Source organism: Nipponia nippon, unplaced genomic scaffold, assembly GCF_047370975.1.
Source record: "Nipponia nippon isolate SJK-2023a ecotype South Korea unplaced genomic scaffold, ASM4737097v1 scaffold_36, whole genome shotgun sequence".
Classification (NCBI taxonomy): Eukaryota; Metazoa; Chordata; class Aves; order Pelecaniformes; family Threskiornithidae; genus Nipponia; species Nipponia nippon.
In genome coordinates this window covers 807,402-822,079 of record NW_028262354.1, presented here as the reverse complement: position 1 = coordinate 822,079, position 14,678 = coordinate 807,402, and the positions used below count along the sequence as shown (strand labels likewise).

At 52.2% G+C, this 14,678-nt stretch overlaps 2 protein-coding genes across 15 annotated transcripts in view; one reads left to right on the top strand and one right to left on the bottom strand.

Moving 5' to 3' along the window:
• ARNT (aryl hydrocarbon receptor nuclear translocator) overlaps nt 1–14,521 on the bottom strand; it is a 31,675-nt gene extending 17,154 nt beyond the window's left edge. For 9 of the 14 annotated variants that reach the window (XM_087771961.1, XM_087771955.1, XM_087771966.1 and 6 more), the window contains exons 1-4: nt 11,901–12,050; nt 3,895–4,006; nt 2,578–2,622; nt 1,317–1,361 (exon numbers count right to left, since the gene is read on the bottom strand). In XM_087771961.1, coding sequence (XP_087628087.1) covers nt 1,317–1,361; nt 2,578–2,622; nt 3,895–4,006; nt 11,901–11,925 — 227 coding nt within the window. In that variant the 5' untranslated portion in view covers nt 11,926–12,050. Of the gene's footprint in view, nt 1–1,316; nt 1,362–2,577; nt 2,623–3,894; nt 4,007–9,455; nt 9,725–11,900; nt 12,161–13,935; nt 14,048–14,384 lie in introns of those variants that run through there. The other 5 variants (XM_087771969.1, XM_087771962.1, XM_087771956.1 and 2 more) reach the window with 4 other exon arrangements.
• CTXND2 (cortexin domain containing 2) lies at nt 14,390–14,573 on the top strand. The gene has a single exon (XM_087772031.1). It carries the CDS (start codon nt 14,400–14,402, stop codon nt 14,571–14,573), a length of 174 nt encoding a protein of 57 aa, XP_087628157.1. The 5' UTR covers nt 14,390–14,399.
• Nucleotides 14,574–14,678: the final 105 nt, after the last annotated feature.

Genomic DNA, 14,678 nt, shown 5'->3' with positions numbered 1-14,678 from the left:
TAACCTTAAGGGCCACGAAGCTGTTCAGCACTACGACGCTTACCAAAAAAGCGCACGCTGTAGGCATTTGGCATTATCTTAGCACTTAAGTGTATTATCAGGGTCTGTTATACCTGTAAGTTCCCAGAGCTTATGACTTGCACTAGGCAACAAAGTTATTCGACATGGGCTGGCAAACACGTTTCTAATTCACTTGACTTCAGGTCCAGTCAAACCACTCAAAAAGCCAGAGACCCCCAGCTTAGAGGTCCCTGCTAGCCTTTGGCAAGCAACAGCATGATGGCAACCTGAAATTTTGGCTTTGCAATTTGTTTGCCCCTCTGCATAGAGACTCCGACACCGGTTTATAGCTCTGGTTGAAACATTACGGAACAGCCATTTTGCAAAGCCTTTATCTCTAGACCGCTAGTTCCAGCGCGTGATCTCGGTGAAGTCCCAGGGAAAGGCCCCTGCCCCCAGCATCCCTGGCTCAGCCTGCGGTGGGGTCTGCCCTGCTCCCGGACACAACACGCTGGGCACTCCTTTCCCCAACGTCCTCAACCACTCCAATTTTAACTCCAATTTCGGGCATTTCTGACGTCAGACCCCTCCTTAAGACAAGCCACGAAGCCCAGCGTCTTGGCCGCTGTTCTGTATTTGCTCACTTTTCTTCTTAGCAAGACACAGCATGATGTGCCTTAGCGCTGAGGGGACACCCTGGAATTTACAGCACTCGGAATAGACACAAAAGGACCTCGCTTTGGCAAAAACATTACGCATCAACACAAAATAAACCCATGAAATATTTAAATTGAGTTCCACGGGCTTCAGAAAGCTGTAAATATACCATGAGGTCAGTCCCAGTCCTCGATGGTACAGAGCTACCTCTCAGACACCAAGGAGTAGACAATCAGAGCCAAAATATTGTTTATAATGTTACTGTACGCTCCGATCTCTAGGAAACCCTCCATTTATAGAGAAAGCTTCTGCCCAAGCCCCCACAAAACACAGAAACCACAACATTTGCAAGGAAACCCCGTTCAAGTAAAACTTGAACTAAGCGTGAAACTTGTATCTCTGCAAGTTTCTTGAGCAGGAGAAAAGAACGTGAGTCCAAGGCAACAGCTGAAAGAAATGTTGAAAAAGAGGAACAATTTCATCACACTCATCATGAACTGGTCCAAAAAACACCAAGGAAAATGTCTGGATCCTTTGGTGCACCGTCCTTCAAAGAGAGAAAATCTAACCCCTAGTCAGAAGGGTGCTGCAGGATCTCTCTTACGTCAAGGGGGTTTGGCACCAAAAGCTTCAAAAACCGCATCACAGCAGATTCTCACCTGGCAAATCTCTCTTTATCGTTTGGCATCGGGTCATCATCACATCTAGGAGAAGGGGGAGAAGAAGAAGAGTTCTTACGGTGCTTACACTGATTTCTTTCCCAAAGACACAGAGACAAAAACAAGGTTTAATAAATCACACAAAAAAGGCCCGGTGTTAAAAAGGCAAACCGCCGGGCACGGGCAATCCAGACCCATGCTCTTCAGCTATCCAGTTAAAAGACTACAGTGCAATTATTTGTATCACCTCGATGATGTTTTCCACATCACATTCCTATCCAGGACAGCGGCATCACACTCAGTAATTTAAGCACAATCACAAAGAAATAGGTTAAATTGCACTTTGAAGATACGGTTAGCCCAAATCAAGACCCTCATCCGAAGGATCTCAGTAGGTAAACCCTACGTTCACCAGGACCATTATCATCGCACAGCCATGCCGCAGTCATCTTTAAAAGACTGTTACATATGGACTTCCAGCACCATTAGAGTTGTCCAACCCTAAACACGCAGCGAGACTACAAACAAGCGACATGAGATCTTCCAACTCTTCTGTGTTCCATATGGATCACGAGAGGAGACGCCTGCAGCCTCGCCAACTCCTCGGGAGCAAGCACGGCTCTGTAATCGAAGCATCCTCGCAACACACGAGAATTAAGTAACACGTGCCTGAGGCAGTAACAAAAGCTCAGCATCTCGCTGTTGTGCCGATAAGCTATTTGGCAGAAGATTTTTCTCTGCAATCAACAGGGGCTTGGCCAGCAGCAGTGCTCCCATAGCGCTGCGCTGGAACAACCAGCGGATTGCTGGAAGCGTTCATGGAAACGGCTTCATCTTTTGAGATGCTGGTATCGAACACAGCAACATCACCACGGCGTTCCGCAACGCCGCTTCAAGCCAGGGCTCGCGAGGCTCACTGCTTCAGCTGACCTCAAGCCGCTCTGGGGTTGGCCCAAGGAGACTGAGACGGAGACCGCGTCCAAAGTGGTGACGGGATCCCCTCCCAGTCCCTTCTCCGACTCACAGACCCCATGTGCACAGCAGCTTTGCTTTGGCATCAGCTGCAAAGATGGAGGAAGGCTGCTGACTAGGAGAAAGGGAAGAGCTTAAGGAAGCGGAGCGCTGCCTCCTTCAGACTCCCCCCTTCCCCCTGCACTGCTGGAGAGGAAAAACCACACGAGCAGCAAGCTCCTCTCTGGGGGAAATGCAGGCACATCTAGCCCACACGACAGAGGCTTCCGGGTGCGATGTCCTCCCTCACCTGAGGAATTTGCTGTTCCCTTCTCCATCATCATCAAAATCAAGCCTGAAAAAGAGAAGCGAGAATATAATTATTAACCAAGCGGTTTCTCCTTTACCGGTTGCTTTTCTGTCTGTCCCTACAGGGATGCAGACGATTCTTGAAAGGAAGGTTTAAGTAATCCCAGGGGTTAACGTGAAACAACCCACAAAGTTTAGAAGGGGGCTTCCTTTACATGTCTGTCAGAAACAGAGCAAGGAAGCAGGTCAAAAGAGAGAAAGCCCACTTGGAGCACCCGCTGCAACCCAGCCTCCTGTTCCAAATGCTCTGGATCTCCCAGCAGCGACCTGAAGCCCAAGAGGGACCCATCAACAACCTACAAATGGAGCACGCCCAACTAAAAGCTTGGATCGGTTGCATTTAAAAAAAAAAAAAAAAAGAGAGGGCAAAATACTTCAAGAGCTAAAGTTCAGTCTGGTGACCTGCATATTGGCGCCCTTAGTTCAACAGCAGACAACGTCACTGTTTGCTGTAACAGGGTCAAAAAAACAACCCAAAACATTTCTACACTTGTAACAAGTGTAGGTGGGAGGACAGGGGAAAGGCTTTTCACTGCACTTCCTTTCAGGACGGAAAGCCGGCGTGTAGACACGGCACTGCACCGTGCCTGCTTGCAAATGAAGTGCAAGGAACGAGTAGCAGACAGCGTGGGAGGAGCTGCAGGGGAGCGGAGCACCAGCAAATGGAGGTGAAGGGGAGAGTCTGAGTGACTGGGGGAGGGCAGGGAGGGATTTTAATTAGCTGGAAAATGAAGAGGAGATTTGTGCGAGGAATTTAAGAGCAGCCACTCAATATTCTTTTAATTTGCAAAGGCACTTTTAGCAAACAAAAAGCCTACCACAAGCACACTGCGGCTTCCCCCCACCTTCTCCCAGAGAGGGCACAGCTGCAAAGGTTGGAGCAAGGCCCCAACATTCACATACTCTGTTCCTCCACCTCTCTTGCAGCAACCGGCTTCTCTCACTGCTTCAGTGCCTCCTGTTCCGCTCTCGGTCCCTGGAGAGCAACCCTCTCCTGCGAGGTGCAACTCAACTTTTTAATCCCCTCTTTTTATATGGAATACAGAACGTGGCGTTAACAGGTACAGTTGGCATAAAGCATACCGCTACGAGGAAAAGGAATCGGGCAACTCCTCTTTGCTTAGAAGTAGACAAGTTTCCTCGTCACAAGGCTGACCACTCTTTCAAGAGAAGAATGCTTCCTCAAAACCACACTTCACTCACACACACCCCTCCCCCAGAAAAGCAAAAACCCCAGGCACACAGAGCACACACTCACCCAGGACGCCTCTTGTTGGCTCTCTGAGCGATGGCTCCTCCAGCTTGCGCACCCGGTCCGGGGTTCCCGGAGCCGACGGCTGCACCCAGCGAGGAAACATCTGATGCCATTTCTAAACAGGAGAGCGGAAAAAAGAAAATGAACCAGTATCGCGTCAAACCCCCTCTAGTTCAGAGGGTGGAGTATTCTCCACATATAGCTCCCATTAAAAGTAACTGCGTTTCAGCATCTGATGCGGACAGATTTTGTGCAATGTGTGCTTCTAGTCCTTTCATCTACTGCCTCTCCAGCGCCTGCACCGAGGGCCCGTTTCAGGCTTTGAACACATGCTGTTTTCATAAGCTCAAAAGCTGAGATCGCTAAACTAAAAAGATGTGGCCTCCTTTTTAGACAGAGGAGGAGTCTGATGGGATCGCGGGTAGGGGCTGAAGCAATTCTCATGTGCTAGCTGTGTGAGCATGCAGAAGGGGAGGAGGAGAGTTACGCGTTTGCCTAACAACATTCACGCCGCCTCTTGAAGAGGGTTTATTTCCCAATCTAAGAGACAAAGAATTGACCAAGACGCTTGTAAGGCACCTTGAAAACCATGATCTCTCAGACAGTCATTTCTGTTCTTCGGCAATACCGACCTGTGGGCACCACAGGCATCGTTACCGGTCTCTGCCTACGCTCCTCCGCAACTGGCCACACACCCAGAGCAGAAGAACGTCAGTTCTTCCCCGAAACGACACCGCCTCCATTAAGCACAACGGCAGTCTTGCTTGGAGCTAAAAACTTTGCGGTTTACATGTAGAGAAGTTGCGTAAACAGTAGGAAACCTAATCGATGCTTTCTAAGAGATGAAGCAGGCAGGTAATGCGCTCAAGAGGGTGGAATCGGTGAGCCTTCAGAGATCACGCCCCCCAATATTGCAGCACTGCTTCTACGAGAGGTTCCACGTAGATACAACATTTGAGAAAATAAGAAGTCTACTTCGAGACGTGAAAATAAGCCCCTTTCGGTGTAGGGGAAAGAAAGCAGCGTCTAAGTGGCGAACTCGAATGCGCCGCCCTCGCAAGTCGGATGGCAGGCCCAAGCCTGTTACGCATAATGGGTTTTTTCCACAATGAAAGGAAGGAGCCCGGCTCTCTGCGCGGCCACGCGCAGGCTGAACCGCTTCCCCGCCGGGCGGGCAGGCCGGGCTCCGAACCCCTGCCCACGCTCGGGCAGCGCGGGTGCCCTGCTCCCCCCACTCCGCCAGCAGCTCCCGGCTCTCGCCGAGGCGAGCAGGGATTTCTCGCTCCTTGCGAGCCGAGAGACCGGGTTTGAAAGCGGTGTTTGATAGCAGACACTGAGCCTCGCTTCTTCGATCCTCAAGCAGGGCTTTTTCCTAATCCCAGTTGTTCAGGAGCACAGGTAACAGGCTCCGTAGTTGTTCAAAGCTTGCTCAGCGTGGCTTAAACTGAAAGCACATCGGAACGTTGCCACGAGAGCCGTGTTCAACGTTCTTCTACGTTAACACAGTCTGATCTGCACCAGAACCAGAGGTTTTAAACAAGTTATAAGGCATTTTTTTCATGTTTCTGAAATAAGTCAGCTCCGTACTCATTTTAATGGTTGTGGTTTTTTAAGTTTGCTGCTAGCCAACTGCTAGACTGCAACCAAAACAGTCGCTGCAGCCAGAGAACCTCCACCACAGGCTTTGCAAACTGAGTTGCGCCGAGTGCCTTGAAGGTAGAAAAACCGCTTCTGCTTTATCAAAGCGGAGGAGACCGACAAAAAACCCCAACGCACACAAAAAAAGCCTATTGCTGGGGTTCCCAAACCACAGCAAAGTGGCACACTGACACCGAGAGCTGCTTACGCATGACATGCTGCCAGAATTGGCGGGACGAAGCAAAGACTTGAATTAACAAATTGGTTTAACAAATACGGCAACAAATTGGTTGGGGCTTAAGCTGAGAGGCTGTCAAAGCTTAGCTTAGCCACGACCACGAGGATATTGCTTGACGGGTAGAGGAGAGCTATACTATAGCAAGCTTCTGTGCAACAGTGCCTGTCTTACTTCTCACCTCATCAAACCTAAAACAGCCTTTTGTATTCCCAACACCAGGAAAGGAAAGGAAAAAACCCTATTTTCAACATCATCGGGACATCTGGGTTTAACAAGTACTTTTACAGTTCCTGAAGTCAGGTTTCAATCCAACAGCAGTTCAGCCTAAGCAGTACTTCCAGAGTTGGACGGTGGATCGCTTGCAGCCTAAAGCGGAGCTGCGCGACGGCCCAGCCACCTCTGCGGCGCGGCTGGACCACAGCAGCTGGCTCGCAGCAACAGCCCCAGCTCTCAGAAAACACGCTCCAGAACTCCTGGTATGTCTTCCAAAAAAAAAAAAAAAAAAAAGTATTTTAGCACAGTAATACGGCTAGCCAATATCACTGCTCCATTTGTTTTCCTCTGAGCCGCTGGCATTGCTGAAGAAGTTTCTTCCTTGCCAGCCCATGGTATTTCCCAGGGGCGCCTGAAATATGGAACAAGCATCCAGCTCAATGCCTGGCAGTGGAAGGGGCCAACAACAACAATCCCAAACAACAGCATGAGCGAGCACACCCAATTTCAACACTAACTACGGCAACAAAACACAAAGACTTCTCTGAAGTTTCAAAAAAGATGTGAGAACAAAGATTTTTTAAGAGACAGAAGATTATTTGAGGTTAGTGGTTTCCAACATGCGAATACATAAGGTCTCTGCCGGGAAATCGGTCCCTATGTGATAAAGTCAAGGCGGCTGATGCGATGCACTTAAAATAAACGGAGACCGGCCCTCCTCACACTCCATCCTCCACGCTGGGACCGCAGGCCTTTCCCGTCTCCTCTCCGCTGGATTTCAGATTGCTCGGACACCTCTGTGCCCCTTATTTCTAGGTGACGTCCCAAGGTGCAGAAAGGGCTGATATCAAAGGTCTTTGTTCAGTGGACCATGGCTCCGAGTGCAAGCAAACCAGGTCAGGAGGTTCATTCCTTTTCCCAAGGAGCCTGTGGCTTTTCAACACACGTATTTAAACACCACGGTCTGAACAGAAATAAAGTTTCTGGAGCGTGACAGATAATCGTTTTATTAAGGAGAGAGGAATTTCCGCTTTCGGGCAGGGGAAGGAAGTGACACTGTGCTGTTCCTCTGCAAATCAACTTTTAAATAGGGTTGAGGGGGAGGGAAGGCGTCTTTGTTTGTTTTTAAAGGCCTCATCGGAGCCTTTGCTATTTCTAAGGAGCCTCCGGCGTGGGCTGGCGTCTCACAGCAGCATTGCACGGTGAAACCTCTTTACCTCCCGCTTCAGCTTCCTACTCGGAAACAGTTGCCTCTCGTGGTACAATGTGCCCTTTCACAAGTGGAAGAAAATAAAATACCTTGAGATTTGGTACAGTAAATTGGTAATACTTTGTTCTGCATACTGAGGGAGAGCATTGAAATGGTTCCGTACTCTTTCACGTGAGCCACTGGCCTCTCTACCACATCCTCACCCCGAACCCAGGGAGCGCGCGGGGCGGGCGGATGGGGTGGGAAGAGGTCTCTCTTCCACCTTTCAAAATTTCTAGGGCACTCACACAAATCCTTTCAAAACCCCCGTTATCCCCCCAGTCCTCAACACAGGCTGTATCGCACTATCATACCGAGGTCAGCGTGGAACCGATGAAACCCAACCTATCAATGCGAGCTCCGAAGGCTTCGCCCACGGCAGCCGGGTGGTGCTGAGGGCGTCTCAAGCGCACGCGTACTTGGTAAATTCACCGGCCCAGATGCCCGTCGTGAGAAAAGCAGTCGCTTCACAGAAATCCCCCCCAGCTGCACTTGAAAGCCACCGGCTCCAGGCGTAAAAGGCAAGCCGTGAGCAGCCAGAGGCAACCCGAGCCAAAGACCCAGCTAACGGAGACAACCGGTTCTAAGAAAGCCCGGTACGTTATAACCCACGAAACACCACTTTCACAACTTGAAACGACTGCCACCGGTGAAGCTGCTGATCAGTTGCTCAAAGCAGTGACGAGCAGTTCCCAGATATCGGGATGCTTAGCTCTGACTCAACATACCGATATCCAAAGCGGTGAGAACAATATTTTTCAACTACTCCAAAATAAGAGAAGAGGCAACGAACACGTTCCTTTGAAACAATCAACGTTAAGAGCAACAGGACAGACGTTCGCTTGCGTTTTGAAAGCGGATCCTTCAGAAATCAGATGTGCCGCCAAAAGCCCCAGTCGATCTTTCTCAGAGGGCAGGGTGGGTTGCATCGAGTCACTGCTGCAACAAGCAATATCCCGGGGTCAGGTCTCCCCCAGCCCTTTCCAGAATCAATCCCTGCTCGCCTTTAACATGTGTTAAACGTAATTAAGGCCAGAAGAGATAAGCAGAGGCAGCGCAGAGAAATTAGGGATCCTCGTTTGTAACGGAATATAAATCTGCAAGCGCAACCGCAATTCAGCCAACAGCTCGACCCAGAATAGAACAGGCTGGGAGATCGCTACGGGAATGTCATCCCGAGAGCCAGGCTTCCAGCCCCGCTCTCCTGGGAAGGGCTCTGTTGCAACTACTGGCATCTCAACAGTGAAAAAGCTTCAGAAATAACGTCACAGAAAATATTCAAAACTGTGATTTACGAGATGGGCCTGCCATAGCTCTTAAATGCTTTTTTATTGTACCACTTCGTCTGCTACAGCCAGGCGCCGTACAAAGCACAGCAAAAATGGTGGTTCCTGCTGCAGAGAGTTTCAGCATATGGCTGTTCCCCAGGCCCAGTGTCAGCCAGCACGTTTTAGCACGGCAAGATTTAGTTTAAACTTAACCATTCGTGAGCTCCCCAAAAAGCCAACGAAGTTTAGAGCAGGTTTGTGAGCAGATAACAGCGGCTACGATAAACCAGCGTACTGCTTCAACGAACACTTGCATTTCCCTCACAGCTACAAGGCTTCGGCCTGAACAGCGCACGTGGCTTTGTATTTACAAAGCGTCTGGGTTTCTGTCTCTCAGGTACCTGGAAGAGATTTATTTTTTAACTAGGCAGGGGTTTCTTTAGGTTGTTTGAACTTCCCATGCAATGCCAGCTCAGCACTTTCATCCCCATGGGAACCTTCTCCAAGCAGCATTACAGAAATTAACTAAAAAAACCATAGGAAAGTTTGCATCTTCCCTTCTCCAGCGTCTGCAGTCACGCATTCAGAAAAGCAAGTGTTTGAAGTGAAGCTGATCAATCGTATATTCATCCAGCCAGCACTAAAAGTGTCCTAATAATCCAAGTTAATATTAAAACCTGTAAAGTAATGCAAGTAAGGCAAGCCCCTTCTCTTTTTTTAATCCCTTCTCCTGTTTCCTCCCGGTTAGCGGATGCTACTTGCTTTTCACTCCTAACCAGATTTTAACAACGTAAAACTTGCCTAAATTGGCACAACTGAAAGCCTTCAGTCTAGCACTCTTCACAATTTAAGTCTTTTCCAGTTAAATAGGACCGGTAAACTGTGCGGTGGCTCACCTCACCCTCGGAAAGATGAGGGAGCAGAAAGGTTTTGCGGATTTATTTTTCAGCAAGTTTACCTGAAAACGGAGAAGTGCTTTATCCACCTCTCGTACAGGTTTCGGAGGTGACCTGCTTTGCCCGTGTAGCATCTTGAGGAAGGACAGAAGGCCCGGGACGGCCCGACACTGAACGCAAGCTGCGGTTTGAACACTTGAAATAAGTTCCGACTCGTTTTTGTGGCCCTGCTGAAGCTGCGAGGACGTTCAGCGTATTTGGGGGCATCATCCAGTACCCACCAGAGCCCTGCAGTCCGGTTTTCAACGTCAAGAAAGAGAGGACCCAGCTTCTAAAGAACAATTTTCACAAGTAGTGTATTTTACTAATAGTCTCTATGTACATAATGCTTATGCAGACTGTAAGCATTTCCCCCCCCCAGTTTAAAAGGGCCAAGCCAATATCGGTCACTCACTCTGCCCATAGTTATTAATATTAAACACAGATGTTGCAAGTTCTTTCTCTTTTCCTTGCGAATTTGTTTTAAAAACTTTCCTATTATGCAAAATATCATGCAACTCCAAAGACTACACTTACATAAACACTTTGCAGCACACCCACAGTTCAAAGCCACGAGTATCTTCCCTTCTCATTCACTGGATTCCTACGGAGCTGGCTCACAACACACATTTTCCGTTCTTACCCCAAGCAACAGCATTTTTTTTTTTTGCTTTACATTTAGCTACGCATCCTTTGTCCGCCAAACTGCGAAACCTTGAGCTAGCACTACGCTGGCAGGAGAAGGCGAGAACTTCCTGACGAAGCCCACACCGCCACCAATACACACCACCAAGATTTTACTACTTGGAATAATCTCACTGTTTTGTGGGATATTGCCGCGAGCCAAAGGCGTATTTTGCTGCAGGACGGGATCACAACTTTGACAGTTTCCATTTCTGATATATTTTTGCTAAGCTAAATCAGGAATTCTTGTTTTTTTTTCTAACAAGCCATCTCTGATTGCTGAAGAATTTCAGATCGTTATGTGAAACCACAACCACGTATTTCCAGACACCAGTTCTGCACCCTTGCCTCATAATCACCACAGACAAATGACCCAACGTGTTTTCTCAATATTTAAAGCCACAAAAGCTTCCTATATCGTTAAAATGAAAAAAAAAAAAGTCATCCTTTAGAAGTTACATTGAACAGTCCTCGATAAACCTGAACGTGTCACACGACCCAAGACCTCGCCAGCCTCAAGCCACAAGCAGGAATAGTCAGAAACCACAAGCCAAAAAAAAAAAACAACAACCACACAACCAAAAACACAGAAGCTCAAATTCTGATCTCAGTCACCACGTTGTATAGCCATTGCAACTTCACAGACACCGGATTATTCCGGATACATACTAATTTCAGAGCAATTTAGCCAAAATTCTGATAAAGCCCAAAAGACAGGATTTTATTCGGCAAGCATCAGATATCACCAACTTCCAGCTTCCTCCAAACAGGGAGTCACCCCTTGGTTATCAACCTGAGGGAGCAAAAGTTGAAAGAATACTCTGCTTTCTGCTGACAGGCACTCACACCCGTGGTTATGCACCAGCTCTTCAGCTCAGCAGTTTAAAAAGAGGCAGAGAGGAGATTTGTAAAAATCCTTTTCAAAACAGCGCATCAGGTTTCGTCTGTTGCTAATTAAGGAAATCTCCATGAGACAAAGAGCAAAAAAAGGGTCTAAAACCAACATAAACCATTAAGGGTAATAAACGCAAGCGAGCCCCGCTGGTGCGTGCGCCCTCCCAGGAGGGCGATGATGGAAACCAGCCCCAGGTACGCCAGAGCAGGCACAGCAGGGCCCGCGCCAACCGCTGAAGCTCAGGGAGCAGAGGCGAGCACGAACGCCTTCCTCCCCAGCGTAACAAGCTCACGCACCGTTTCCTTCTCCACCTCCAGCCTACCTTCTGTCCGTAACACCCCGCCGCTCCATGGAGTGCCTCCTGCAAAAGTTTCTGCCATCTGACAACCACGCCGGTTCTCCAAACCCTCCCCGAGCACCACACCGGCTCCCTCCCTGCTTCCCACGGGTGTCGCCCACCCCGTCCCACCCTCCCACCACCCACGGGCCCAGCCCCCAGCCCTCCAACCTCCAGAGAGCACCCCTTAGCCCCCCCAAAGCTCGCCTCCGACCCCACGAACCCAGTTAAGCCTCCAGCCCCGGGTGACACCTTCGACCCACCCCAACGCTCCTACGGCCCGGCCCGGGCCTCCTCCGCGACCCCTTTGGCCCAGCCCCTGCTAACGGCACCACCAGGCCAGCCACCTCGACCCAACCTGCCTCCACCGAGCGCTGCCTCTCTCAACGGCTCCTCAGCGGCCCTTAGCAGCCCCCTGCCCGGCCCAGGGCCCCCTCGGCCCCCCGGGACGCCCCAGCCCGACCCCCCAGGCCCGACCCCCTCAGCCTCCCCATGGCCGCCCTCGGCCAGGCGGCCCCCCGCAGCCCGCCCTGCCCAGGCGCCCCGGCTCACCCGGGTTGGCGGCGGTAGCTGCCATGGCCGGCGAGGGCTGGCAGCCGCCCCCCGCCTCCCTCCTCACCGCCGCTGCCAAGATGGCGGCACAGGAAAACCCTCCGCTCTGCCGCGCAGCCTAACCTGCCCGCCGGGAGGGGCGGGGCGGGAGCGAGGGGCAGCGCTCCTATTGGTTCAGCCGGGGGCCGGGGGCGGGGCGAGCGCGCCCGACGGCGCAGCCAGCAGGGTAAGGTGAGCGCGGCCATGCCCCGCCCCCTACCGCGGGAGGGGGCGTGGCCCCGGAGGGGGCGTGGCTACGGCGGGGGTGTGTGGGGAGGGAGGCGCGCGTGGGGCGAGTTAAAGGTCGGGTTGGGTCACGTGTTGGGTTTGGTTTTTGTCGGAGGGCAGGAATCCTGCTGGGATTGGGACTGGAGTTAGGGCTGGGGCTGGGACTGGGATGGATTAGGCTTGGGACTGGGATTTGGACTGGGATTAGGGCTGGGACTGGAGTTAGGGTTGGGACTGGGATTTGGACTGGAGTTAGGGTTGGGACTGGGATTTGGACTGGAGTTAGGGTTGGGACTGGGATTGGGATTAGGGCTGCAACTGGGATTGGGACTGGAGTTAAGGTTGGGACTGGGATTGAGATGGAGTTAGGATTGGGACTGGGATTTGGACTGGGATTGGGACTGGAGTTAAGGTTGGGACTGGGATTTGGACTGGAGTTAGGATTGGGACTGGGATTGGGACTGGAGTTAGGGCGAGGACTGGTACTGGAGATTCAGACCAGGCATGGGATTTGGGCTGGAACTGGGACTGGAACGGGGCTTTGGGTTAGGATCAGGACTGGGGGGGCACCAGTAAAGCATTAATTAGGGCTGATTAATGGCCACCCCCATCGCAGCGGGGGCCAAGATGGGGCGGGGGGGGGGGGGGGGCCACCGCTGCACCCCGGGACAGGGGGCATCGCCCTTATCCCCCCTTCCGCTCCCCCGGGCACCGGCAGGACCCCAAAAACTCAGCCTTTGCCGAAAAATCACCAGCAAAAGCCCCCGGCGCCAGCCCGGGGGCACCGGCAGGGGTGGCAAAGCTTCACCGTAAAATAATCCTCTTTCTCAAAGCGATCCTTTTTCCTCTTGGGGGGGGGGGGGGGGGGGGGATAAAGAAACCCGGGGGAGCAGGGGGATTTCTGCGGTGTTTAAAGCGTTTTGGCGCGTGTCGCGAGGCTGTTCCGCAAGAGCCAAACAGGTGGCTCAGTTCAAAGCCCAAAGCGCCACGGTTTCAAAGAGTTTTCCCCGGTTCGGTCTGAAACGAGCCAAGGATCAGCTCCAAATTATCTCACAGGCTGGGGAGGACCCGGCTCCCGCTGCATTTTGGGGATAAATCCTCCTCGACGCTCCCCAGTTCACCCCGTGCCCCTGCCGGGCTCTGCAAGACCCGCGCAGGGACCCCGGAGCCTTCGCCCGCCGGGGAAGGGGGTGCTGGAAATAGCGGGTGAGAATTTAATCCACCGGATTGTTTCTCCCCGTTACTGGGAGCGCCTGAAAGGCGATGCCGCCGCATTCCTGCAGTATTCATGAAGCCCCGGTGAGGGCAGGCACCCACAGCCGGGGACGGCGCGGGAACAGGGGACAGCGGGGCAGGGAGAGGGGCGCAGCGTGCGTCCGTCCGTCCGTCTGTCCGCAGGGAGGTAAGGAGCTGCCCCCGTCGGCGCACACGGGACTGGGCTGAGAGCCAGGGGCTTCCCGCAATTTCTGGGCGCTGCAGGACTCGGTCCTGTTGATTTATCTGCCGTCCTGGGCGTAGTTGGGGCTGTGGCCACCTGCTCCTGGACTACGTTAGCTTTAGCAACACGGTAAAAAAAAAAAAGAAATATATATATATATATATAGGCATACGCCTATATCCACACAGCTCGATCCACAGCTCTCCTGGCGCCACTGAACAAGCCTCCGCCTCTCCTCCAACCTTGTACAAATCTAATTATCCGTCTGCTGCCACCAATGTCTCTCTTCAGCACGGAGAAAACCCTCCTTTACCACCCCTGTTTGCTTACCGGCGGTTTTTCCTCCCGTCCTGCTTCTAACCTCAGCCGGCGTCCGTGTTGCTGGGGGTCAGCCAAGCCCCGGTGCGCTCGTTGCGCCTAACACAGCGGGGAGTGTGGGGTCCTGTGGGGGGAAAAAAAAAAAAAAGAAAAAACCTTAAGGGGGATATTTTCACCTGCTTTTTCCTGGGAAATGAGGAGGCTGGGCAGGGAAGGGAAGCTGGAAGGGGTGGTGATGGTGCCTGGGACAAGGACAGGAAGACGCTGGGTGTCCCCCAAGCCGCAACCAACAGCCGTGACAAGGAGCAGAGGGGTCTCGAGGCCACCATTTCCCCGTTTTGGCTGCTTTTGATACCCTCCCAGTACTTCCCCTGCACTGCAACCCGCTCAGCCCCTGCGAATCCCACCCGTCTCTGCCCCGCAGGGATGTCACCGGCAGCCGGGCACTCGGGGCCACGCACCTGAGGGCTGTCCGCATGGAGAACGCCACGGCGCCGCCGGCAGTCGACGTGGACAAGGGCTTCGCCGTGGCCTTCGTGGTGCTCATGTGCCTCTTCCTCCTGGCCATGATGGTGCGGTGCGCCAAGCTCATCCTGGATCCCTACAGCGCCATCCCTACTTCCACCTGGGAAGAGGAGCAGATCAACTGAGCCGGGGCGAGCTGGCCCCAGGGACCCCCGGCACCCCCAGGGACCCCCACAGCCCTCCCTCACCACAGGGTGCTCCACGGCACCCCAGGGCCCTCCAACAACCCC